This window comes from Xyrauchen texanus, chromosome 33 (assembly GCF_025860055.1).
Source record: "Xyrauchen texanus isolate HMW12.3.18 chromosome 33, RBS_HiC_50CHRs, whole genome shotgun sequence".
Classification (NCBI taxonomy): domain Eukaryota; kingdom Metazoa; phylum Chordata; class Actinopteri; order Cypriniformes; family Catostomidae; genus Xyrauchen; species Xyrauchen texanus.
Genome location: NC_068308.1, coordinates 12030366 through 12057990, shown reverse-complemented (window position 1 = coordinate 12057990; position 27625 = coordinate 12030366). Strand labels below are relative to the sequence as shown.

Sequence of the window (27625 nt, the reverse complement as noted above, 5' to 3'; positions counted from 1 at the left end):
GCCAATCGTGTAGCAGCAGTGGAATGCAAAAAATCATGCAGATACAGGTCAGGAGCTTCAGTTAATGTTCACATAAACCATCAGAATGGGGAAAAATTTTTATCTCAATTATTTGTACTGTGGCATGATTGATGGTGCCAGATGGGGTGGCTTGAGTATTTCTGTAACCACTGATCTCCTGGGATATTCACACACAACAGTTTTTAAGAGTTTACTCAGAATGGTGCCAAAAACAAAATACATCCAGTGAGCAGCAGTTCTGTGGATGGAAATGCCTTAAATGTGAGAGAATTCAACGGAGAATGGCCAGACTGGTTCGAGCTGACAGAAAGGCTACGGTTACTCAGATAACCACTCTGTACAATTGTATTGAGTGAGTATCTTTGCACCAACACTGCAACCTCCATCAGTGACACCACTTTACAGTAGTGAAAACGTGTTTCTAAGGGAAAAAATTCATTTGAAAAATGGTACAGAGATGTGAGATGTTTAAGCAAACACGTTTTGTATCAATACAAATTGACATTCCTGTCTTGGAATCACCGTCTCCTGTTCCTCATTTCATTTAACCAGTTACAAAGTGTTTTGACAGATTCCTTCTGCAATTTAACGTGCTTGAGAGATGTTTAACCCCAGCTCAAAACATTGATAAGTCATGCAAGTTTCCATTTCCATTTTGCAAAACAACTTGTCCAAGTTATCACTTCTCACAGGAGCTTACGCTACACCTACGTCATATGCCGGAACTCAACTCTCTCGTGAACGCGTGGACGGCCATTACCAGAAGCCAGTAATGACTGTTTATAAAGTTATAAATATGGATATATTTCATACAAAAATGCATTGCTTCCCTTCAGAAGGCCTTTATTAACCCCCTGGAGCCATATGGATTACTTTTATGATGGATGGATGTGCTTTTTTGAGCTTCAAATTCTAAGATACCGTTCACTCGCATTATAAAGCTTGGAAGAGCCAGGATATTTTTTTATATAACTCAGATTGTGTTTGACTGAAACAAGAAAGTCATATACACCTAGGATGGCTTAAGGGTGAGTAAATGATGGGATAATTTTAATTTTTGGGTGAACTAACCCTTTCAGTGTCACCTCAGTCAGCACTTAATAATCAGTCATAGACTGCGCTGAAAGTTGATTTAAACATATTTATAAAAAGCTCCCACTCTTTGGTAAGAATTTTTTGACTGCTAAGTCAAAGCTTTAGACTAGACGAGAAGTTTTATACCTGCTGCCCCAGGTGTAAACAGCGATGTGTCTCAACTACCACATGTAATCGGATCACCTGAGACACGTCGCAATACCAGGTGGAAATGGGGTCTAAAACACAAACTGCTTCGTGGAAATAAAGCAAACTAAACTCAGAGCACCTCCTCAGATGGTCTGAGATCATTTACAGTGTTCTCATGGCACTATTCTTAAAAACTGTTTTCAGATGACTGAAACAGAGAAGAGTGATAACTCTATGCATGCACATTTTCCATGAGAAGCGCTGAGGCTACTAATTTCGTACCTTGTTAGGAGATATATCTGGTGACAACTGAACACCTACTAAGCTAACAGAAGGATTGCAGTTTTGTTTGTTTAAACATCATCCTCTAAACAATGGAATGCCTTTATGGTCAGAGATTAGAGATATCATGTCGGAATATTCCACATCCAATTTTGATTAAACGCAGCGTATAGATGGTCACACTTTCCTCTGCACAGCCATGGAAATCCGTGGCTGAGATATAGTCATCTCATAGGGAATCTGCGCAATCGTGATTTTCACACGATAGACTTCCGGTGGCAAACAATTTACCCTCGCAAACTTCGCGTGGAGTTCAAGTCTGGTGAACTGTGACAGGCGATTTCACTGCATTAACCAATATGAAGTTGCTTGGTTTGGCAGTGACCTTTGTATTGATGGTGCTTTGTACACAGCTACACTGAATATTTACAATGGATAAGGATATCATTTTAGTGGCGAGTTTCTTTTTAATTTACTCTCACAGAAAATAATATGCAGCACATTTTCTTCACGATAAGATAGAAACCATGACAGATATATTATGATTCACAACGTTGCGAGCAATCATGTTATAATCGAGCTGCAGTGTCCACAGAGAAATAGCAGTTTCGGAGTTTGTACTTATTTATAGAACCGGCTTTCTTATTATTTGAACTTTAATAAAGGATTCATTTAAGATATAATGCTGGGGTGTTTACTTTAGACTCTCTGACAGGCAAGTTTTTCTCAAGCGGAACGCCAGGTATGGCTAGGTTTTATTTAACATGACGACGGCACTGATTCTGTATTTAATTATCTTGTACTTTTCTATTATAATTCCCTCATACTTTGCGATCTATATCACCTTAATGTGTTTGGAGTGCGTCTGGACTGTGAGCTGTTCTTTCTTCCTCTACTCAATCAAGCGCAAGCTGAAGAGCTGCTTTTCAGCGCCATTAGAGTTTCAAATGATCTCATGTTGCGTTAAATGAAATCAAATGATTATTCGACGATGAAAAATGTTGTTGACATTTTTTATTGTCGTCATTGATGGTAACGTTGACTTGAGTCATTTGTGATTACTGAATAAAGATGGAAATTTCCAGGTTTTACATGACTGTGGGAACCCTGTGATAATATCACTTTAGTCAAATATTGCACTGTTAATCTGTCTGGCCAACAACAATCACAAGATCTGTACCTCTCGGAGTAGGTCTTGCTCCAGATTGTGGCGGGCTAACAGCATCTTCCTTTTGTATTGACGGCTCTGCAGCTCGTAGTACTGTCTCTGTCGTCGTAGTAAACCCGCCTCTTCCTCTGCCTGGATCTGCTGGAGACACTCCTTCTGCTGAACCAACCACTCTTGCTTCTCTCGCTTTGGTGTGGACTGGTTCTCGTTCAGTTCCTGTGCACACAAAATTTTTTTCAAAATTTCAGTGGAACATCTCAGCAAATCCATAGCTGAACAGCAACTTAAATAGAAAGAAAGCAGTGATTCAGCTGCTATTCTTTCAAAAGATAGACTAATATACCTTTTCACAGACCAGCATTTCCACTGATTTGAGAAACTAACAATGACATAACTGACTATCCTACTACACAACCTGCCCACAAACATAATGCTTTGTGAAATCCTAACCTGACACAAAGTGATAAAGATGTATCTCTTCCATGTTGATCACTTTTTCTTCTAACCAGGACCTTCTAACTTGTAAAATTACAGAAATATTAATTTGAATAATTTTATTTTATATATATATATATATATATATATATATATATATATATATATATATATTTATAGTGTTTGTTTTGGTCAAATGACTTCTTTACAGCATCAGTGCTATGTGTGATTAAATGTTTCATTTATTGTTTTTGATCAATAACTGACTGTGGAGAACAGAAAGGGTATTAAAAGAAACATTATTCAATGACTAGGCCTGTCACGATTAATTGTCTTATCACAGTTATTTGATCTAACCGCAGTTATTTAATCTAACCGCGATTATTGTGCATTTTAAGCTATGATGTACACTCTGTTTGCGGTGGTTCGTGCCAAACTCCCGCTCAAATATAAACGAGGTCTTAAGTGAATGCAAAGGTTTAACTTTTGTTTAACAACCGTGTAATGGCAAATGTTTTTTTTGTCATTGTGGGTTCAAACACGTGTCAGGCCTCTAAGAACTGGACAGTGGTCGCCCTGATGGGTCACAACAAGGGGGAAATAAAAGGAAAATAAACAAATTAAACTTTTAACTAAAACTCAAAAATGAACTCGAACATATTTCTTAAAAAGGTGTCATGTTTCCATGACACCCACTAAAGAGTCCAAATAAAGTCTCTTAAAGAGAAAATAAAGAACGAGGCAAATTGTTGCCTCAGTGAAAAAAAAAACACAGTTTGAAAAGAATTTAAAGAGGAGGCAAACTTTTACCTCAAAGGAGGAAAATAATACAAAATTAAGAGTTTCCAAGAAAGTAAAAGGTGTGGAGAGCAGCCTGATCAGCTGCTACAACCAACATCTACTTTGCTTGCTAAACTCAAAACACTGGCTTTTATGCCATGCCTTCTCAGCAGCACAGCTGTGGACGATGATAATATGATCAGCTTGATCAGGGCAGAAGGGGTGTGTCAAGAGTAACCGGAGATTGATCTAGTCCCCAACCACTCACAGTCACCACCAACACCCAAACTAATCTAAACACAGGAAAACCCCTAACACACCCAAGATGATAGAAAAAGAAACAAAGAATATCAAAAGGTCTTTCTTCATGTGAAATAAGGTTCATGGTGAGAGAGCCTTAAAGTAACATGTGAAAATGAAGGAATAATGACAGAAATATCTTACTAATGCATACTTTAGTATAATATAATATATATTCAGGTTGGCAATCCAACAGCAAAAGTGTCTATGCAACTAAAGTTGACCAAAAACAGAGACAGATATTTTAAAGGGATAGTTCGCCCAAAAATGAAAATGAATTCATTGTTTACTCAGCCCTGTGTTGTTATAACACTATGTAGGACTTTATTTTTCTTAACACAAGGGGAGAAATTGTGAAAAAAAATGTGTGCTCAATGATATCATACAATGGCAGTTTATAGTGACCACCTCTTCAAGCTTCAAAAGAATACAAATGTCTAATACATTATTCCATGAGACTCTTGATTGTTATGAAAGCATATGATGAGAAGCCAACCAAAATCCAATGTATTATTTAGTGAAAATGTTTACGGACTGCGTTCCTGATAGGGCACAAGAGCAACAGTTCACGCAGCCCCCTTGCGACATTGGTGCGTTCAAGCGAAAACTAATTTTGTTTATCTAAAAACAGGTCCTCCACAGCGACAACAGAACACAACACAGCTGCACACAAAACAGAGAACAGAACTTACTAAACATGTCTGAAGAGTTTGTAGTCGAAGATTAATGCATTTCTATGCCCAGACTTATTTTATTTATTTACTTTTTTGTTTTTGGACCGGTACCAGTTCACAGTGGAAGGAGTTACTCGAGCAATGCCAAAAATAGAAAACAAGGGATCGAAATAATATACCATCGCTCATCACTGCTTTTTAGGAAAAAAACATACCTTTAATCACATGTCATTTGCCGTCAGGTTAGGACACGGTGCGACTGTGGCTGCCTGTAGCCTCTTCTATGTTTGTTTTATTTCCAAGTACTCTGGACATAGGTAAGGCTGGACATAGAAATTAATGAATTTTTTGACTACAAACTTTCTCTGTTTTGTGTGCAGCTGTATTGTGTTCTGTTGTCGCCGAGTCGCTATCGCTGTGGAGGACCTGATTTTAGATAAACAAAATGAGTTTTCACTTGAACGCCCCAATGAGGGGGGCTGCATGAACTTTTGCTCTCGTGCCCATCATGAACACACGCAGGAGATCAATGGATGGTCAGTTAACATTTTCACTAAATAAAACATTAGATTTCAGTTAGTTTCTCACCAAACCTTATCGTATGCTTTCATAACAATCATGAGCCTTTCGAAAGCAAAAACACCATTTTCGAAATGTATCTAGGTTAATGTGGACATAGCCTTAGTCTCACTCGCTCATCATAGAAGCGTCTGTGACTGCACTGAGGAACACTGCTCTGAGTTTGCGCTTATTTAGATGACCTGCTTCTTTATTGAAAGGATGGACGATCGATATTTGATTGTTTTGATACAGCCCTAATTCTTATTATTTATGATTGTGCTGCGTCGCACTGCAGTTTCATGTTCAGTGTGGACAGACAGATGCTTGCTTAACACTGGAATCATTTCTGGTTAGGACATTTAACCACTCCCCTCATGGTTTCAAAACCAACAGATTTAAGGGGCTGGTGCAAAGGTGATTTTTCCAACCAGGAACGTTTTTAAAAGTTAGTGGAACCGTTCAGAACAGGGCCAGATTGAGCACAGGCTCTGGAACCAGCACTGGCAGTCAGTGGAATAGGGGTATCAGAATTTATGTCTTAAAGACGTTGACTACCTCTTTAAGCTGCTCTTTTCGCTGTCTATACTGGCGTTTCTGAGACTCAATTAGACTGGTCAACTCCTTTTTCTGCTGGCCCAAAATATGCTGCTGAAACTTCTTTTCTTCTGAAAGAGTGCCCTTAGTCTAAGAAGGAAGAGAAGGGAGAGGAAAGGAAAAGACAACAGGAAAGAAAAAGTTTTTTACAGATAAGATAGAAACAGGTGTGGAGAGTGTCAGACTGCAACTCCTTAAAATAGCTAAAACCACAAGCTTCGCCCTCATTCACCTCTTTCTCCAGGATGCCCTGGTGCTTCTTGCTGAGCTTATCTGCTTCACTGCTGAAGTTATTCCTCTGCGTCTCCAGTTCTTTGTCGAGCCTGAGCTGATGTTCATCCATCTCGGCCTTCAGCTTGTTCTCTAGAGCCATCAGTTGTTTCTGATGCTGCCTCCTCATGCGCTTGTACCCAGACATCTGCTCTCTCAGTGCTGAGCCCTGCTCGTGCTCCTGGATCTGACGGGTCACCAAAGAAGCAGTGCGGATGGTGGCGAAATGGTCCCGTCCTCTGCGTCTGCGACCCCCAGACGGGCCCTGCTGCTGGGAGTCTACCTCTGGCTGGTAGGGGTCATCATAGATGTTATCGTGGTTCTATATGGGGAATCAGAGGGACAATTAAAAGTCATAAAAGTATATCTAGAAGCAGAGGTTGAGTTGTCATTTACTGAATTTCAATTCAAAATGCTTTGTAATTTCGGCAGATAAAACACAAGGTGTCTGGTCTACTGTGACAACGTTTTAAAGCACCCCAGCGAAAATAGACAAAGAGAAAGATTTGAGTAAGGATCGGGTGATGGTTATTTGTAGCACAAACAGTAATCATATGTTAATGAATAATATAGCTTCAGTTCACCACAAAGAAACCTGAAACAACCCCACTGACACATACCAGAGGTTTGTGCAGAACAGAGCTGTTGGAGGTGACTGTATGCTCTCCCTCCTGCATCATAACGATCTCCCCACTGTCATCCGAACCATCAGCCAGGCTGTTTACTGAAGAACTCTGGGAGCTGGCACTGATCGACATGGACGGCAGTGAATGGGAGCTCTCCATGCTGTTCACTGTTCCCATCCGCAACATGTACTGCTCTACATCCTGCAAGACACCAGTGTGTTTAAAAACTAAACGCACATCCCGATAGATGGCACCAGCTTTTCATGCTGATTAGAGGTGTATTAACAAATGTGTGCGCAACGCAATTTCTACTTACTCTTGTGATCAGAAAAAAATCTATTTTTAAAGGTCTACATGAAACAAAGTTTGCAACCATTTTTTTTTCTAAAGAAACGTATTTATGTATGAAAAAGGATATTCACTAATTAAAAATAAATGGTGATGTCAGCCAGAAAGGAACATCTTTCAGAGGTGGAGCAAGCTATTATATTTTGATGAACGATTACAAAGACAAACAACTTTTTTCTTTGGAATAACTTGTGCAGCTGAATAGTACACAAAAAAGACCAAGACCCCTGTATTTAGGCTACGTCCACATTAATCCGGATAAATTAGAAAACTACATTTTCATTTTTTAAATGCTCTCCATCCACAGTCCTTTCAAGCATTTTCAAAAAGTTACTCGTTCACACTGAAACTGTATGAAAACTCCTAAATCCCCCTACTGTACTTGCGAAAAATCACAGTTCCATGTACGGTATGATCTGGTCCTCGTGTTCCTTCCCCAGACAGCAATTCTGAGTAAACGTCGCATCGCCTTTAAAGAAATGCGATGTGAGGGTGTACAAAACAAAAGGCAGACAAAACAACGCCGCTACAACAATCTTGATTGTTTTGGGTTGAATGAATCACATGACTGCATCACATGACAACATTTTCAGATATCTTGATATTTTCCTGTCCATACTATTACTTGAAGATGCCATTTTCAAATGTATCCAGCGTTTTCGAAAAGCTCAGTTTTGGCTGTCAGAAACGGCAGTTTAGTGTGGACATAAGGCCAAAACGTAGAGAAACAGATGCATTTTCAAACAAAACGTATTAGTGTGGACTTGGCCAAAGCAAGCAAATAGAGTAAATTTGGATTTCATGTTGACTTTTAAGTGTAGCTAGTTCAAAGCAATCAAGCACTCCCAATGTCAGACTGAAAGAAAAAAGAACAAAGAGTCCAAAATAAAACATTTGAAACATGAGTTGGTAAACGTCTGCATAGCCAGTCGGCAGACAAAACAGTTTACAAAACTCTGAAAAATGTCTGTACATCTATTGTTTAAACAAATTCTTCTAACAATACCACAGGGGGTTGACGCCCAGACAGACATCTTAATTGGCTTATCGATCAACTAGCACCAAAAATAGCTTGTCTATTGCAGTGTAAAAAGATTCAATGATTATGCCCATCTTTCAAATGCCCGGGGTCCTGAAAACTTTCTTTTCTGACTTTCTTTTCTATTTGACAACAAGACAGACAATGATCAGACGCTGAAAGATTATCTCACCTCTTCTTCTTCTGTGCCCTCAGTAGCAGGCCCATTGTGTGTTTCATGGAAGAGTATCTTCTTCATCTTTCGGTATTGCAGGTTATCTAACTCCCTCACGGCATCTTTAGTGCGTGCTATCAGATCCATCACCACAGTCACTGGGCGCTCGCGGCACAGGAAGTGATGCTGGGAAAACAGCGTGGAAAGTAAAGGTTTATTTAAAAGAAAAAAAACGTACTGTAGGGATCCACAATGTTCAAAAAGTGTAATTAGTGCATAAATGGATAACTCCTCAAAACTCCAAAAGAATATTACTTTAAGCAGCACATCAGAGGTAGGTCTGTCCTGTGCAATCTTCTGCAGACAAGAGTCTACGAAGTTACGGAAATAATCCGACCTGAGATGTTGGGGCACAAAATATATTAATATATTTGTGATTTAAATTTGGGTAAATCAAAAGTGGTAAGGCACCATCCATATTGGTACTTGGATGTGGTAGGTCTGGTTCCCTACCAGTGATTGGACTGCAGTACTGGGCTCTCGTTCTGGGCGATGTGGTATAAGGCACTCATAGCGTTCATGTTAAACAAGGGAGGCTTTCTCTCCGCTACAATAGAAGGAAAGGACACAAGCAAACAGTTAGCTGCCAGGTTTCCATTGTAATTGTATTAATGTAAAAACATTTTATATATATATATATATATATATATATATTTGTTTTTTACAAAATAACGACGTGCATTATGAAGTGTCAACCTGTAGAGATCTTGCTAGTGATAGACCGATATATTGACCAGGCCAATTAATCGGCCGATATTTGGCCATTTTGAGATTATCCGCATCAGCCGATAACAGTAATCTAGTTTCCATCCACTTTTCACACTGTAAAAATGCGTAAAAAAAAATTATTTTTATAAATTGTATTTAAAATTTGCAGTCTTCTGCCTGTTTCCATTCAAATGGCCTTTTATCGATAAAAATGGTGTGCATGAAAAAAAAACACTCTCGGATAAGTTTTGGTTTATCGTAGAAGAAATCTGCCCTCAAGCCGTTTCCATACAGAAATGTGTGTATCTTTTGCCTTCCAAAAATTGTGCGTATCTTTTGCCTATAGAAAAATTGATGCGGTGTAATATCAGGGTTTACATACGATACGTTCCTGATATATAATTGGATATTTTGAACAATCCTCTAATCTAAAGCATTGCCATTACAACTACATTATGTCCCGAATATTCGTCCAGCAACTTCTAACGACCAACTGAACTTGATTGTCATCTAAAATTAATTTTAGCGTCATAATGCAATTTACATTTTCTGAATAATCTCAGCAAATGCGATCCGAGGTACAGAGAATTAGATTGAAAATATATAAATGTTTTAAAATGTTCAAAAGCTTGTTTTCTTTTTTTTCATTTGGTAGTTTATTTTTATTTGAATGCTTTATTCGTTTGGTAATTAATTTAATACAGAGCATTTTTTTATATACAGGGAATCAAGCACACTGAAGCTTCTCTCCTAGTATTATGTATTTATTTTTCATTTAAAACATCTTTGTGCACAGAAATTATAAGTTTTTGTATTGTGGGCTAATTCCATGACTGCCATCTATTATTTTGAATGGTGTGGAAAAGAAACTTTAATAAATAAAAGGATGGCTACCACGATTAAATTAATGGCAAAGAGTGGCTATTCATTTGTTCTCTGTGCACTTGTCGATGACAGGAGCATGATACGAGATATTTGTGTTGGCACTCCTGGAAGTGTCATGACGCAGATTTGTTGCAGCATTGGATCGGTGCAGATACGCTGTTAAAACCAATCCATAACATTGCGAGTATTGCTTCACATACAATAAATTTTCATCATGATTAACACAGGCTAACGATTGGGGTCATTTTGTCATGTAACACTATATTTTTACGTTAATGCCAATTTTCTCAACAAAAGGTGTTTCCAAACTAGTTTTCACGACATTTGAAGTATCGACAGAGATATACGGAAAAATGTCTCCATCAGCTATATCGGTAAACTTTTAGTTATTAGACAGATTAGTGCGTATGTGTGTCCCCTGAATATCGGCTATTTTACAACGCCTTTGAATTTTTTGTTCTGAATTTGGAACTATTCATACAATATATTTGTACTCTTTTGAATCTTTTTGTGTTATATAATGTATATAACTTATTTGTTTTTATGAATAATCGTATCTTTTAGTTTGCATCAATCAACTTTTGAAATAAAAATGAAAACAATTCCAATAATATAATTACCACATGGTTATTTATTAAAAAAAAAATAATAATAATAAAAAAAACAAAAAACATTTATTCTCTTGAATTTCCAGTAAAAAAACAAAACTATTTAACATAAAATTCCTCATCCAGTGTTATAAGATTTTGTCCATACCACATTAACCCATTACAAACTGACAGAGGGATGAGTTAAAAATGGTAATAGACTGTGTGCCACAGATATTGTCCATACACATGGAATATTCCTGAAGGAAAAGGTACAGTCTCATGCATTTCAAAGACTAATTGAACCTGTGTTCACCTTTACAGTCAGTGAATAGGTGAATGCTCTTGTGCATCAGGGATTATTTACCAAGCTCAATGCAGGTGATGCCGAGTGACCACACGTCAACCTTCCCGTCGTATTGCCCTTCATCCATGGCGAGGATTACCTCTGGAGCCATCCTACAAAAAGAGCAAAACTCAGTCAAAATAACTGATAATAACTAACCAGATCATCTGTGATTAGACATAAGGGGCACTACTACAATGATTTTACCTACAAAACATATGGACATTCATACAATCAGGGGAAGTAATCTAGAGTGTGAGTACTCTATAAAACAAATTATATATCATGCATATTACAGTATATACATTTCTGTATATTTCTTCGAAATTATGTCAGCTGGTTATGTTGGTAAGTCATTTATTGGGAGCTTTTTGTACCAGTAAGGTGTGCCAACAAAGGAGTTGGCAGGAGCAACAATGGAGGCGGAACCAAAATCTCCAAGTTTGACCTGGCCAGGCTCAGTTAGTAAGATGTTACCTGCTTTCACATCTCTGTAAAGGAAGACACATATACTCTTTGAATCTTTAATGCTGCAATTAAATGCAGAATTTGATCTCCAAATGTACACCACATTACTAACCTAATTTAAGTTATCTAAATATTTATTTGCATAGTGCTTTTCAAAATACATATAATTCCAAAGCACAAAACAGAATTAGAACATATAGATGGATTAGCACTGCCATGGGAAGTCATTCCAAGCCGTTCTGTACCTGTGAATCATGTTGTGAGAGTGGAGGTATACCAAGCCCTGTAGTGCACCATGGGTAATTGCTGCTATCTCAACTTCCTGTAATGGCTTCTTGTGCACTAAGGAAAAGGGGAAGAAGTAAATATCAGATCCTGTTTTTGCTGTCTGCAAACTTATGCCAAACAATGTTACATAATGAATATAATCACACCTATCACCCTTTATAAAACATTTGTTGCCATTTAGTATGCATGTACTGTTTGAAACGCGAAGACATATTGTGTTTGGCTGCTGAACTCTTGAGCTGGTAAACAGAAAATCGAAACATCATGACCTCTTGGCTCATTACAAAGTGGTGTTGTCAACAGTACCGATACGTCAGTACCAAGTCGATACTAAAATAAAAAAAGATGTAAGGATACCGGTGTTTCTGCAGTACCAAGCACAGACTCAATACGGTACCAGCGCATAATATGACTGACACAAGACTGCTTTAAAATGCTCATTTTGAGCACGTGCTCTGTTAATCCTTACACTGAAATAAAAATAGTGACATATCCATATGATTTATTAAACCATTAAAGGCTGCAATCAGTGTGGAAGAGCTGCATACTTTGAACGAATGTATAAATCCGACCGCTCATACATATTGTGAATCATTCACATTGTATCAGATGACAGAGCAGAGCACTAATCTACTGTGAACCACACAGCACATGTAAACTATATACATTGGTGGCCAAAAGTTTGGAATATTGTACAGTTTTGGCTGTTTCAGAAGGAAATTGGTTCTTTAATTCACCAAAGTGGCATTCAACTGATCACAAAGTATAATCAGGACATTACTGATGTAAAAAAACAGCACCATCACTATTTGGAAAAAAAAAAGCCAATTTTGATCAAATCTAGACAGGCCTCATTTTCAGCAGCCATCACTCCAAGTCCTTTTCCTTGAGTAATCATGCTAAATTGCTAATTTGGTACTAGAAAATGACTTGTCATTATATCAAACACAGTTGAAAGCTATTTGGTTGGTTAAATGAAGCTTAACATTGTCTTTGTGTTTGTTTTGCCACAGTATGCAATAGACTGGCATGTCTTAAGGTCAATATTAGGTCAAAATGGCAAAAATGAATCCGCTTTCTCTAGAAACTCATTAGTCAATCATTGAGGAATTAAGGCTATACAATGCTTGAAATTGCCAAAAAAAAACTGAAGATTTCATACAAAGGTGTACACTACAGCCTTCAAAGACAAAAGGACATCTGGCTCTAACAAGGACAGAAAGAGATGTATAAGTCCAGATGTACAACTAAACAAGAGGATAAGTACATCAGAGTCTCTAGATTGAAAAATAGATGCCTCACATGCCCTCAGCTGACAGCTTCATTGAATTCTACCCGCTCAACACCAGTTTCATGTACAACAGTAAAGAGAAGACTCAGGGGTGCAAGTCTTATGGGAAGAATTGCAAAGAATAAGCCACGTTTGAAACAGAAAAACAAAAAGAAAAGGTTAAAGCGGGCAAAGAAACACAGAAATAAGACAACAGATAATTGGAAAAGAGTGTTATGGATCTTAACCCCATTGAGCTTTTGTGGGATCTGCTAGACTGTAAGGTGCGGGAGAAGTGCCCAACAAGACACATCTATGTCAAGAGCTGGAAGGAATTGTGGGGTGATATGTCACCCAAGTCTCTGGACAAACTGACAGCTAGAATGCCAAGGATCTGCAAAGCTGTACATGGAGGATCTTTTGATGAGAACTCTGTGAAGTAGTTCTGAACTTTTTTTTTTTTTTTCAAATTGTATTAGTAATTTTTCACATTATTAATGTCCTGACTATGATTTGTGATCAGTTGAATGCCACTTTGGTGAATAAAAGCACCAATTTCTTTCCATAAGAGCAAAATCTGTACATTATTCCAAACTTTTGGCCGGCAGTGTATTTATATAATTAAATCACAGCATTTGCGCATTAATCTTAACACTTTGCACGGGGCACCCGCACAAAAAGAAATTCGGAATGGTGATATTTGTGCAATCAGTTTTCTATCGCTCATTTGCACGTCACGTCAATGATATCATGTCACCGTGTGGGACTGTGGGACAATTAACCTTGTCGGAGTGGGCGCCCTGATTGTAGTCTTTTTTTTGTGAGCTAGGCAGGCTACTACCTGGGAAGTCCTTCCACTCAGAAGTATGAGATGGGGAGTGGGGTGGGGGTAGTTCAGGTCTAACCACTGGAAGCCCGAGGTAGGGGGGAATCTATCAAATAGCGCACTAACTTTGTACAGTAATAATGAAAATAAGTCACACTACAAAATTTTACAAAATAAAACAATTCATTCATAATACTGTGAATATATAGTTTCACAGACATATTGTTGCATTTTTTTCTGGTTTGTGTGAAATCGTTAAGAATAATATAAAACCAGACAGTCTGCACACCCCCAAGGTGAATTGGTTTAGTCTTGATTGGTTGACAGTGATTGTTGATGCTCGAGAGCCAAATCAACACAAATAGATAAGAAAAGGTCTAAGCCATCAGGTGCCCAGTTTAGGAAAAATTGGGTTCTCTTCTTTAGAAGTGTGTTATTCTATTTGTGTCTTTGTGTTATATAGGATTTGTGCAATTTAGTTTTATTTGTGTGTTTTTTGTTAGCAATAGGGTAATAGTGTAAAATTTGATTCTCTTTTTTATTTTATCTATATACTACATTTGTTTCTATTTGTCTTTGTTACTTCTACTTTTTTTATATTTACGAGTGTTATTTTTGTATATATTTTAATATGTATATAGCTGTAAATGTTTTGATAATTTGTGTTGTTCCAAATGTCTGAATAAAAATGTGTTAGTGCAGAATGGTACTTTTTATTTTTCCAAAGAGGGGTTCGCCCAGGGCGCCATACAAGCTAGAACTGCCACTGAGATTAAGCAATGAGTTGTTGGAAATGCGTGTCTCGAAATTCTCGCGTTTGGTTCCAGTCTGTTGTATTTTGTCTGTCTTAACAGCCCCTGGCCTGGGCACATGGTCTGAGCCGCTTCACCACCGAGTTTAGCCGGATACCACTGCTATCTGTGAATATAGCTACTCTACATTCAACTGTACTGAATAAAACAATATTCAGTATTTCACTGTTATTATGAAGCTTGAGTCTGGAGTAGTAGAAATCGTGTGTTTCTAGACGTGTAACACCATGTGAACTGTCAATTGAAGCGTTTTCCCCCTTATTTTACTTTTGACTTAACATTTGAGAATATGCACATTAGTCGAAAATGAAATGCTTTTTTTAAACAGCCAGAATAGGAATGTTCTATGCAATAATATAATGGTGATGAATGGTTTTTGTATTAATTGCACCCTCTTATGAACTACGGAAACACCATCAATTTAAAAATCAGCTGATATTTAAATTCAAATATAATAAATATTAATATATATTATATTTAAAAAAGTATAATAACTTTTCATGGATCAGCCAGTACTGTTTATTTTTGTGTTATGTTTTCATTCTATCGGTTGATTAATCGGTTATCGGCAGGTACTGCCCAACTTAGTTATCGGTAAAATCCACTATTGGTCAACCTCTATTGATTAGACACCATTTTGATGCTAAAATTAATTAAACTAAAACATGGAGTTCTGGAAAAAAGGAAAACATGATTTGGTAAAGAATAAAACAGATTTCAAAACACTTAAGCAATGCATCCTTGATTGAGAAACTCTTGAAAGAAACATGAATTTCTTTTCATTTATTATTTACATTGTAAAGTAATGTTTTAAATAGGCTAAACAGTAGTATTCAATAGCACATCATCATATTAGCATATTTATGCTGCGGTACTGATATTTTTATTGAGAACTATGAAATTTCACTGGAAATGGTACCGACTACTGAAAATTTGGTACAGTGAAAACACAAATACAAAAGAACACATATCAAGGCTGTGCGTTTTATTGTAGAAGGAAGATAATATATTTTTACATTTGAATGTAAAATTATTCGTTATTTGTCATTTATTTGTTAAAAGAAGCCCTAGCACATGACATCATTTCCTGGTCCATTGTATTGTCCAAAATATTTTGCATGCTCAAAGTCTTGGGTGCCCCAACAATATTACTCAACCAATGGCATGAGTTGGGGGCGGAAAAATCTCTTTGTTTGACCAATGGCACGTGGGGGGCATATTCAGAAAGCTGTTTTGAAAACAACATTTATTTTGCAATTCCGTTTGGTGGCGCTAATGTCGCAGAAATAACTTCAGCTTTAACAACTCTGGTTCAGATTCCTCCTAACAATTCAGGTTCTTTAAAGTTTCCATGAAAAATACTTTTAGGGTGCTTTCACACTTGGTTCGATTGCTTGGACTGAACCAGTAGTTAATTTCCTCCCCCTCCTGCTGCCCCCGCTGGTCCCTGTTCACATCATATTATTTGGGTTCAAAACTGCAGTCTGATTACGACATCAATGTGAGTACAATCGGCAGCTGTTTACCAACTAAGTAACAATTCGAGAAGTCTTCACTGTGTTAAGTGAAGTATTAAAGTTTGTCTCTTTGGATTTACCTCAAAAACTTGCCATGCACAGAACAACACTTGTTTGTCTGCCGCAGATGTATTGTAGGTGCAATGTGGTGATGATTATTAGCGTTTGTCTACCGCAAGGCCACGGATGCGTTGCAAGAGATGTGAAAATGTGAGCTGCTCTCTGAAGGGGATTTATTTGGACACAAACAGTTATGCGACATGCATTTTACCACAATAATTGCAAACGCGAGCCTGCAAAGACGCAAATTATACATCTCAAGCGGTTCACTTTAGCAATTTGTTACGACTGCATTCATATCAGCAGCAAACCGTACCAGCGTTCACATTAACCATACCCCAGACCACCTTTTCAAGTGGACTCTGGTACGGTTCCAGTGTGCGCATCAGAGTTCGGAAAACAGCATTCACGTCATCCAAACGACCTGAACTTTGACGTCATTCAACCCAGGGTGCGCATCAAAAGTGCTAGTGTGAAAGCACCCTTAATAATTTTGAGGAAGAAATATTTGAAAATAAGAAATATAATTCACAAGCCCAAAGTATACTTTGGTCAGACACCAATTCTAGATGCAAATTCCGTCATTAGCAGAGTGCTTTAGCACTGAACGCAAGCAGCACGATGTATCTAACTGCACATACTCTGAGCATGCATAATGTGCATGCGCCTGGAATTATAAGCACTCATTTGTGGGTCCACAAGATGGCAACACTCAGAGTCGAGCTGTTGCGGTCACAGAGAAGCACTAGAAGATGTAATTGCCGCTAAACAACAGGAAACAACAAGAGTGTATGAGCACCTGTGTGAGGTGGTGCATGAGACATCATGAAATCAATTACTCGCCAACACAAATATCCATCATCTAACAGAACAGGCCTAAATCACAACATCCAGAAGATCCCTGAGGCTAGGCCCACATTAATCCGGATACATTTGAAAACTGTGTTTTCGTTTTCCAAATGCTCTCTTTCCACATGTTTTCAAACGCTCAAAAAGTTTCTTGTCCACACTGAAACATATGTAAATGCTTAAATCCAATCACTGTACATGCAAAAAATCACCGTTCCATGTTCGGTCTGAAACGCAATTGTCTTTGTGTTCCGACGCCAGACAGCAATTCCAAGAAAATTTCCTGTGGTCTTTGAAGGAATGCAATGTGAAGGTTGTCTAAAGAAACATTTATCATAATCTCATTTATCTTGTTATCAACGCTATCAAAGTGAATAGCAAGGCACAACAACACTGTACAATATGGGCCACCATCTTGATTGTTTGGGTTGAATGGATCATATGACTGCGTCACATGACAACAAATATGTCCACACTATAAAAACGCCATCTTAATGTGGACAGAAGGCCAAAACATAGAGAAAAGATGCGTTTTCAAACAAAAACGTCTTGGTGTGGATGTGGCCGAGACAATTCATATTCCAAATGTTCACTCACCTTCCAGCAGATCTGAGGCCGAACCCAAACAATATTCCATCACCAGCTAGAAGACAAAGCAGGAAAGGATGATGAATGAGTGGTAGAGAGAGAAAAGAGAAAGGTAGAGATGCAGAAAATGTATAACTGCAGTTTGTAACTAACAAGTAGTGCATGTAGGGCTTCTTTTGTAATAAATGGAAAGTGTTAGCGGGTCAGTACATTCCCTTCCCTGAACGAGGCTTTTCAAATGCGTATGGCCTACCTCCCACACAAACACTCACCCATGCTGTGTGCTCTCGCAGGTAGCAGCCTCTATACTCCACAGTGTTGGGGTGCCGCAGCTTTTGAAGGAACTTCACCTCTTTGATGATATCCTGCCATTTCTACAGCAGGAACAAGAGAACAATGAAACAATCAAGAGCTTATTTAGCATCAAGTTACATGACATTTCAGTTCAAATCCTCCTGCAAGTCTGTGAAACATAGCCATGCAGTTTTTTCCTTTCAAATGTTGTCTGTTATTGTGGTGGGCTTGCAAATGAGGCATGGTGCAGCACTTTGTGTTAAAGAGTTCTGCTGTACAATAAAAGGTAGTAGCTTTCACTGTTTAAATGACACAACAGTTTATTTTGGCTGCGTGATTTGCATAATTTGAATACAGTGCTAAGTTATACGTGTGATATACCAGAAACTATTTAGCAGAGACAGGCCAATTTTAGTCAAATGAATTGGAGACTGGAATGCCCAAGAGTCAATGGATGTAGAAAGGAAGCTCTGCCTTACAGGTAAAAGAGCCAATCAATTTTTAGATACAAACATCACTTGTCGATCAACTTGAGAACGCACATAAGCTTAATTCACTCTCAACTAATGCTGTTAATTATACAGGGGACTTCTAACCTTCTAGGTAACCCATATAGGTACAATTCGAAAATATTACATTTACAAATTATATTGTCATAACTTTTCCATCATATTGGTCACATTTTAGCTTTTGAAAAATGTTCAGTTCCATTAATAATTCTCTTGACATAGTGTATATTATAGGACTGGGTTTGATACAGATTTCACGATTCGATTCACAAGCTCTCGATTCAATTCCGATCTCAATTCGATTCATATGGGTAGATTTCTGTTACAGTGCCCATTTTGCTTACATATAAAAGAAATTCACTCACAGCTCATGCTCATAATTATAAAAGGAACCCTCTAGGCAAACCTTCTAGGTACAATTCAAAAATATGAATCTAATAAAATAATATTATCATAGGTTTTTCAACAAAATGGGTCACATTTTAGCTTTTGAAATTTTTAATTAATGTCTTGAAATGGCATATATTTTGTTGCTTATGCATATTTACTGTTTACTACTGTTTGCATTATTTTTACTATTTACAAGTATTTACATTGATATGTAGAACACGTGATTATTCGGTACCGTCTCTTTAAATCTAATGGCATCAGTCAGTAAGGGTCGTAACGAGAGAAGGCATGAATGTTTTCTTTAGCGCATACATGTGTGATTAGAATCAAATGTTTCTTTTTTAAGGTTTTAATCAACGACTACCTGTAAACAACAAAGGGTTTTAAAGAGGCATTATTCAATGACAAATAGATCCGTGGATCTCGTCTTTGGAAACACAGAATGAGTTAAACCAAACTTTTACTCTCAACACGCAGCCAAAGATCTTTGTGCTAATAACATCTTCTCCACTGGAGAGTGAAATCTCAACATTTATTAGCCAGTGGCTAATCAGAGACATTGGTCGCATATGCGAGTGATTTTCTTGTATTATAAAGGGTTGCCACAGAGTGAAAAGATCAATCTCGGGATTTAAGAATCGATTGCGTTCAAACTAAGATCGCAATCAGAAAATCTATATTTTTACCCAGTCCTAATATATTATATTGCATATCTATTTCTTGTAACATGGTTATTGTTTACATGCATAACTTATATATCTATTTACAAGTATTTACATTGAAATATCAAGTGCTATATTGGTACTGTCGCTTTAAGACTAACAATTCTCTTTGGTATGAAATGAATAAATATTGAATCAAAATTTTTTGCGTCTTCACAATCTTGGATTAATTTATACACCAAGCTTGTTGCAACACATATTGGGATAGCCTTATCACCAAAGGGCGGAACGTACTAAAGACAGGGCCGTATCAAGACAGTGTGGTGCCCCTGGGCACTATACGTCAAAAGCCCCCCCCCCCCCAATCAGACAAGACATAATCAAGGTGATTTCTCAAATGTAATTTCCTAACTTGTCCAACTACATACATGTAGGCAAATGAGCAGTGAGCACTATATTCAAATGTCTCCATTTATTAATACCACCATTAAAACACATTTGATTTTTAATCAATGTAGAATGTGTAACTTAAAAATAAACAGATTTGTGTGTGTGTGTGTTTTGTTGGGTGACAGTTGTAGGTTACAGTTTGACAAGAGTTTAGAGTGTGACAAAAGCACTTTGTTGTGTTTTATTGCGAGTGTACACAAATATAAGTAAACACTTTGCAGTTTGAATGATGTCCTGTATGAACAAAATGACGGAGTATGTTTTTATGTTTTATCGCGGCCACGGCTCTCTCTCTCTCACGTCACAAACACACACACACACTTCGATCGCGACCACGGCTCTCTCTCTCTCATGTCACACACACACACACACACACACACACACACACACACACACACACACAGTTCGATCGCGACCACGGCTCTCTCTCTCTCTCACACACGCACACACACAGTTCGATCGCGCCCGCGCCTCTCTCTCTCTCTCTCGCTCTCTCTCCACTGATCTATAGAATGACATTCTATAATAGATCAGTGTCTCTCTCACACACACACACACTCCAGCATTGCAATCTTGATCAGACTGTTCATTATGCGAAATAGAGCGATATGTATCGCTATTTAGTTTTATTTATTTTTATACCGTGTATTCTCCGTGTAAATTGCGTGCACCGAGACGTGACGCTCGTATCGTTTCGGTTCAATACTGAATAACTTACATGTACCATCCCACCCCTAATATTTACCTTCATTAATGTCCTCTTCCTCACCCGAAGTCTTCCTCGCTCCTGTCTCCCCAAGGACAAGGAGAATATCCTCATTCGCCTGGCGGTCATCGCCGACGCCCTGACTAACATTAGCAGCTGCTGCATCTCCCCGCTAGCAGCGCCAGCGGTGTCAGACTTAGTGCTGCTGGTGTCTGCAATTCCAGTGTTCTCCCAAAAACTAGTGATCTAACAAAAAATTGTCGATCCCGGAACATTTTTTATTGTAGCTAAACGCCTAGCGTCCTTCTCTTTCTTTAATCTTCTTTTTGCGAAACCACTCAATTGCCGTCTGTCCATTTTGGATTTTGAGTCATTTTCTGTAGCCGTTAAAAAATGACACATTTGCGCGTACTTGTTGTGGACCAACTCAACTCTGACAGATTGGGGAGGGGGGGAGTGATAGTGGTCATGTAATCTTCATTTATTTATAATTTATTATTATTATTATTATTATTATTACTGTTAAATTAGTGTTCATAAACGAGTTATGTATGGTCTTTCAAGAATTTCAAGTTAATAATATAACAATTTACGAAAAATATTTTTAAAGCTTGTGTCATGTGGTGCCCCCCCTAGTGGTTGTGAATGGTTGGTGCCCCTGGGCACTGGCCCAAGTGCCCTTATGGATAATCCTGCTCTGACTAAAGAGCTTGTCCCATTACTTAAATAAACAATTTTGGTTTTTGGCTTACATCCCTGCTTTGCACCATGACTTGCTACTTGCTATTACCAGTCAGAAGAAGGTGGTATAAATGCAAAGGGAGAGTTTTTGATCGGACAAAAAATGTGATACTCCCATGCATGCCTCAATATTTTTGGTCTCTTTACCCAGAAGAAAATGCTAAAAGATAATTTGGCCAACTTCTATGAGAACACTAACAGACATTTACTAAATGCCACAAAACTCCAGATTTGAATCCTTGTTTTTTTTTTATTTTATCTGTCTAGGTAGCTTTCTAACCAGATTTTTACATAAAAAGCTAGTAAAACAGCCCTGTGAATAAATGCATGAGGTTTCTTCAACTAGTTCTATACAGGTCGCACTCCTTTGCTAATCCAAAGAAAGAAACACTGTGCGTTGGTGTGTGCGTGCTCACCTCATTAGACTGCTTGCCACTGTAAGACATCTTCTTGATGGCCACCACCTCATTGGTGCGGATGTCATGGGCCTACAGCAAAGCGAATAAAGGCAAAAACACGTAAGTGAGAGACCAGTGGAAAGAGAGACACAGTAAGTCACTTCATCTTTGTTCAGTGAGCTGTGCAAACAGCTCTGAATGTCCTAATGGCCACTTACAAAGTAGACGGCTCCAAAGCTGCCATGGCCGATCTCGCGCAGGTCTGTGAAGAGTTTCTCCGGATCCTCCTTGTAAAAAAGTTCTGCCACCTCCGGGTCCTTCAGACTCCCAGCCCGCACAATCGACGGCATGGCCAGCGCCTTGACACAAACAATGCAACGAGGGTGTTTGTATTAATATCTGAAGGTAACGCTAAAAAAAAGCATTGTCATTTTTGGGTTAACTATCCCTTTAAGAGCAACTAGCCTAAACAGGGACAATACTTACCCACGCTTTATCAGCAACAACACATATATTTACATAAGGCTCCTGTAATTTCAAGGACATGGGTTCAATTCCCAGGGAATGCACTGCAAGTCACTTTGGATAAGAGTGCCTAAATGTTAGCCAAACGTAGAAATTAAAATATAATTTTACACTATATACAGCAAACAAGAATCTAGGATACAGCTCGTACACTTTATGTGTGCTGACATGCTAATAAAAAGAGGACAGGCCTATATTACCACAACAAATCATGAATAATTAATTCGAACAACCATTATAGAAACTCTAGTGGTCCATATTAAATGTGACACTTCCAAATATGCGCCTTGTCCTAAAACAGCTCCAATCCCAAGCTAATGATATTTCAAAACAGGGTTTATAATGTACTGTAGAAGAATTACATTAACAACCGAAACAGTATGATGGTTATCCAGTCAATATATAATACATAAGAGCACGAAACACTTTAAAAGCAGGATCTTGGACCAGACACCTGGCTCACAATTCAGGTTCACACATTTTCTATGATGCTCTTAGTCATATGCATATTAATATCAGGCATTTCTGATATGTGCTGGTGTGTAAAAGCAGGTGCAGAAGAAGGAAATTAAATGTATCACTGTCACACTGGAAATGGGATTCGTTCGGTCAATTTTGTGTTCTCAAACTAAGTTCACATGCTGTATTGGAAGTGCCATTAATGTTAAGCATGCCTAGGTGTGATCACATATAGGTTGCGCAGTCATTTGATGGAGCACGAGGAAGAAAAAGCAACACATTGCCCAACAGCTCTGCGATCTTGCACATGAATGATCGACTCAATGTCCCAGCAAAAGCTTACATGACATTAGAGCTGGTGTGTGTCTGTAACAGACATTGTGCAAATATATGAATATAATAAATCACCCTACCGCATGCAATGCAATGCAATGTAATAACAGCTGCAGCAGACAAGACTGCTGTGATAACCACAGTTGAACATTTTCAACGCAACATTCACCCGTGCATTTCGTCCAGTGCTGCTTTATTAAATGATTTATACGAGTCTGTCGTACCGTGGTTTATGGGATCCACTGTAGCTCGCTCGAGTCAGCTCGCTCTCTCTGGCCTGCTGTGGAAGATCTGGCCTCTTCTTCCCTCTTCTCACTTGACACAAACCGTCCGATCTGAATAGCGACCCATCTAATTCTAGTGTACTGATCGTGGTCACAGCACAGGAATCCGTCCGTTTTTAAATAAATAATGTCGCAATCAGCTGATTGGCAAGCACAGCGGATGAACACTTTAAATAACTGCGAGATATTCCGCTTCTACCGGTCGCTTTTTTGTCATGTTTTGTCATGCCGTGTGTGTCACGCGTTTGATTTGTCTCTTTCTGTCACCAAAAGGTCCATTACTGTTTTTCTTTTCCTGTCTCGTTCGCTTTTTGTTCAGGACTTCATGATGGCGGAGCGGGGCGGGAGCCGACCGGAAACCGGAAGAGCGGGTGAAGCGAATGAATTTTTTTTTTTTTTTTCGTTTCGTTTCGTTACAGTGGGCTGGACTGCTTCAGTATGTTTTGTCCATTGCTGAGGACACTTTTTTATTATTATTTTTAATTTTAACATAATGTGCACACGCTGTTGACAATCTCGGTTGTCTGAGGTGATACAAATATGAATATTTTAAAATTCCAGTTTTAAAACACATTTGCGTCCATGCTGGTTTCATACATTTGTGAAAAACATGACAGAAAATTTCTACAAAAAATGGATTTAATATCTAAAAATGTTCAGTGGGAACCATCAAGGTATCCTAATATTTTATTTGCGCCTATAAGTGTCTTCATGTGCGTGGACACTATTAAAACATATTTTTCAGGGGAATTATTTTTTTTTAATTTATTTTTTTAATCAAATACCATGACTTCTTTTAAGGGTTTTCTAAATAAAAAAAATTACAAAATATCGCACTGTTACTAAATCGACATTTTCGTTAGGGTGATGATGTGTGATTAAATGTTATGTTACTATGGCGCATAGCACAGTGTTTATAATAATTAAAACTTGTTGGTGAAATCAAGCTTTAATCGTACCTTGAAAATATTGCGTTGCATATGAGAACCCTTTTGCATGGATAAAGCGCTGGATGCGAGATTATCATTAAATTTACCTTGGCAAACCTAAATTTCACTTGGGCAACCCCTGAAAAATGTTCAACGGGAGAACAATGGCATGTCCTTTCCCTGCTGTCCACGACCCTGTCCGAATAGACCTGCATGATAACACCTGCATGTCTTCTGAAGCAATCCAGTTGTTTTTGGTGAGAAGAACCTAAAAAAAAAAAAAAAAATTAAAATAAAATAATATATATATATATATGTATATATATATATATATATATATATATATATATATATATATATATATATATATATAAAATTCTCGCTGAATATCTTGTCATTGCAGCATCTAGACAACAATCATGATTTCAGTCTTGAGTACACTTCCTAGTGCTTGATGCATGCGCATACATGTTCCACATGTTCCACAGTCCAGTCCAGTAGGTGGCAGTAATGCACCTGCAAGCTGGTTTGCCGATCGCCAATCAAACCAAAAGAAGTGTTTACTGGTGTGGTTTAATCACCTGTATGTGCTTTTTGGAGCATCAAAGTTCTGGTCACCATTCACTTTCATTGTTGCTGAGATATTCTTCTTAATTCTTTGTTTGTGTTCTGCAGAAAGAAGAAAGTCACACACATCTGAGCTGGCATGAGGGTGAGGAAATGATGAGACTTTTCATTTTTGTGGGAACTATTCCTTTAATAGATCCAGAAGCATCACATCATTGATCCACATATAAAAATAATGAGGTTGCTCATTTAATGTCCTATCTTGTGTAAAGGATCAAACGGACAAACCAAAAACATTGACGGGAATTGATTAAGCATGAAAAATTCTTAAAAAAATTATAATCAGAGGTACATCAAGGCACAGGTGATATATAAATACAAGGTATTCTCTGTCTCTTTCTCAAATTCAATTTTTTTTCCAAAGTACTTTTTTGTCACGATTGTGTTTACATATAATATTGCCAAAGCATCAATACAACGAGTAATGAAGAAGAAGAAAAAAGAGAATAATAATAAAGCAGTAACTCTTTAGTAAGTTTTCAATACAATACATAGTGTTATGCTCCTTGACAACAGTTGCAAATTAATCCCCACTCACAATTTTATTTTTTTATACTAACAATATTCCAAGAAGTGCTCACGTTACTCTCAAAACTGTGTTTCATAGATTATTAGTTCTCTCTATTAATGGTGACTGATCATGTGATATGAACTGAAATGACAAAAACTGGAATGTTAAGTACTTTTATTTAAGAGGAACATTTTCTCTTGATGAAAGTGGGCTGGTGTGGGTGGAGGGGGTACACATATAGAAACAATAAAAGTAGGATTCTTTTCAAAATCATCAGAAATAGCCTGCATAAAACCATGAAGCTCACAGTGACTTTAGCTACAAGGATGAACGCACGTTCAGTGTAAATTGTAATTTAAATACAAGCAATTCATCTTTGTCTGAATGCAAAGCAACAGATTTGGTGCTTGATCAGGAGATTATTTAATGGGAGAAGCCAAAGCTCAAAGCATGTCGGTGGAAACTGGCCACTAATATATATAAAATGTGGAAATGTGATTGCTTACCAGAGCGGGCAGATTGGCATGGAAGAGCTCTTTGAAATTAGCATATTGGGTACACGGTTCATTTTGTTGTTCTTGTTTGATAATGAGCCCTGTTAACTGTTATGGTCGTATTTAGCAATTTTCCAAGTAACTTTGTAGTTGACCTGTAATGTTGTTGTTTAGAAAAATGGCAACATCCTCCAAAAATACAAAAGAGATGTAAATGTGAGAGCATTTTTCTGAATGTTGAACAAATGCAATGGTGAGCCTTTGTGGTTATTCAAAGCAGTAAATAAAACTAAACTAAACTAAATTATTCACAGTTTAACTATTCCACCCTATTTCCAAACATTCTATATGATTTATAAAATGCCTTCTAAAAAGTAAAAAAAAAAAAAGCATTTTTGGATGCCATACACCAGTACCTTGAAACGGATCAGCCCATCTGCCTCTCATATGTTTATCTGTTTATTGAAATGATACCTTTCATCCTCACCAATTTTCAACATTATCATCTCTTCACCTTCTCTTTAAACTTTATTCTGTTCAACCCTGTCATCTGAATATGATCCTATAATTCTTCATTTTCTCCTTTACACTAATATAACTTATGCCTTATATAACCCTTTTTGGCACCACTTCCTATATCAAAAACCCATGAGGAAAATAAATAAATCATAATCAAATCTGTATTAATTTGCCCAGTGCCAAAGCTTTGGACTTAAGCTCTTATGCAAACAGATTTGTGAGGATGAACGCATACATTTTGGTAACAGTGACAAGGTAAAGAGTAAAAGGTCACGAATATGTACAGACACAATAAAAGTCAGGTCAAACGAGTGCTATGGATATGGTTAATAATAATTCTGTGGTGCTTCTGGCGTATTAACAGGTACTAGCATCTCTAATATAGGTGCATAGCACAAGATCAGCACAATGTTTCACGAACAGTATATTGAATTATTTTGATAACTATGTGTCAGCTATGTCATGTGCAGATTGTGAAGTTCTCTTAGGTGAATAACTGGGAAATGTGAAAATGTCTGTTATGTAAACAGTTCCTATATGGAATGGATTTACTAGGATTTTCCAAACCACGAAGACATGAATTATCGCCTTTAGAAACAGCAGAGTTGCCTTCTTTAATCCATATTAGTATTTTTCAATGAATCGGGAAATCATTTCTTTAGACGAATGTATCAAATTCAAAAAAATAAAAAAAATATAGATTTTTTATTTTTTTTAATTTGGAAGATGTCAATGATACAACACTAAAATAAACACTTATTTAGAAAAAAAAATCTTTAAATAAATCTATTGTTGGAATAATGCAATTCTGCAATCATTATACATTTGGGTATGTTTTTAATGTTAAAATACGACGTGTTTTCAATAACATAATATCTTTGCGGTGCTTAAAAAAGAACAAAATATGCAAGCGAAAACATTTTTTATTTGTTTAGGATTAAGAAACCGTATAAATGTTAGTCATTTTTATAAAAAAGAAAAAAAAAAGAAAAATAATAGTTAAAACTTGTTAGATTAGATATGTTTACTGTAAAATATTGTTACATTTGTTTAC

At 37.5% G+C, this 27625-nt stretch overlaps 1 protein-coding gene across 3 annotated transcripts in view; it reads right to left on the bottom strand.

The window, feature by feature from the left end:
* Positions 1 to 23849, bottom strand: part of taok2b (TAO kinase 2b) — a 36342-nt gene extending 12493 nt beyond the window's left edge. For 2 of the 3 annotated variants that reach the window (XM_052103147.1, XM_052103145.1), the window contains exons 1-15: positions 23432 to 23849; positions 22109 to 22249; positions 21909 to 21980; positions 18013 to 18114; positions 17750 to 17795; positions 11776 to 11872; positions 11440 to 11553; positions 11084 to 11175; positions 8990 to 9083; positions 8792 to 8873; positions 8495 to 8662; positions 6930 to 7136; positions 6272 to 6631; positions 6001 to 6129; positions 2708 to 2911 (exon numbers count right to left, since the gene is read on the bottom strand). In XM_052103147.1, coding sequence (XP_051959107.1) covers positions 2708 to 2911; positions 6001 to 6129; positions 6272 to 6631; positions 6930 to 7136; positions 8495 to 8662; positions 8792 to 8873; positions 8990 to 9083; positions 11084 to 11175; positions 11440 to 11553; positions 11776 to 11872; positions 17750 to 17795; positions 18013 to 18114; positions 21909 to 21980; positions 22109 to 22240 — 1899 coding nt within the window. In that variant the 5' untranslated portion in view covers positions 22241 to 22249; positions 23432 to 23849. The remainder of the gene's footprint in view (positions 1 to 2707; positions 2912 to 6000; positions 6130 to 6271; positions 6632 to 6929; positions 7137 to 8494; positions 8663 to 8791; positions 8874 to 8989; positions 9084 to 11083; positions 11176 to 11439; positions 11554 to 11775; positions 11873 to 17749; positions 17796 to 18012; positions 18115 to 21908; positions 21981 to 22108; positions 22250 to 23431) is intronic. The other variant, XM_052103146.1, reaches the window with a different exon arrangement.
* Between the last annotated feature and the right edge of the window lie 3776 nt (positions 23850 to 27625).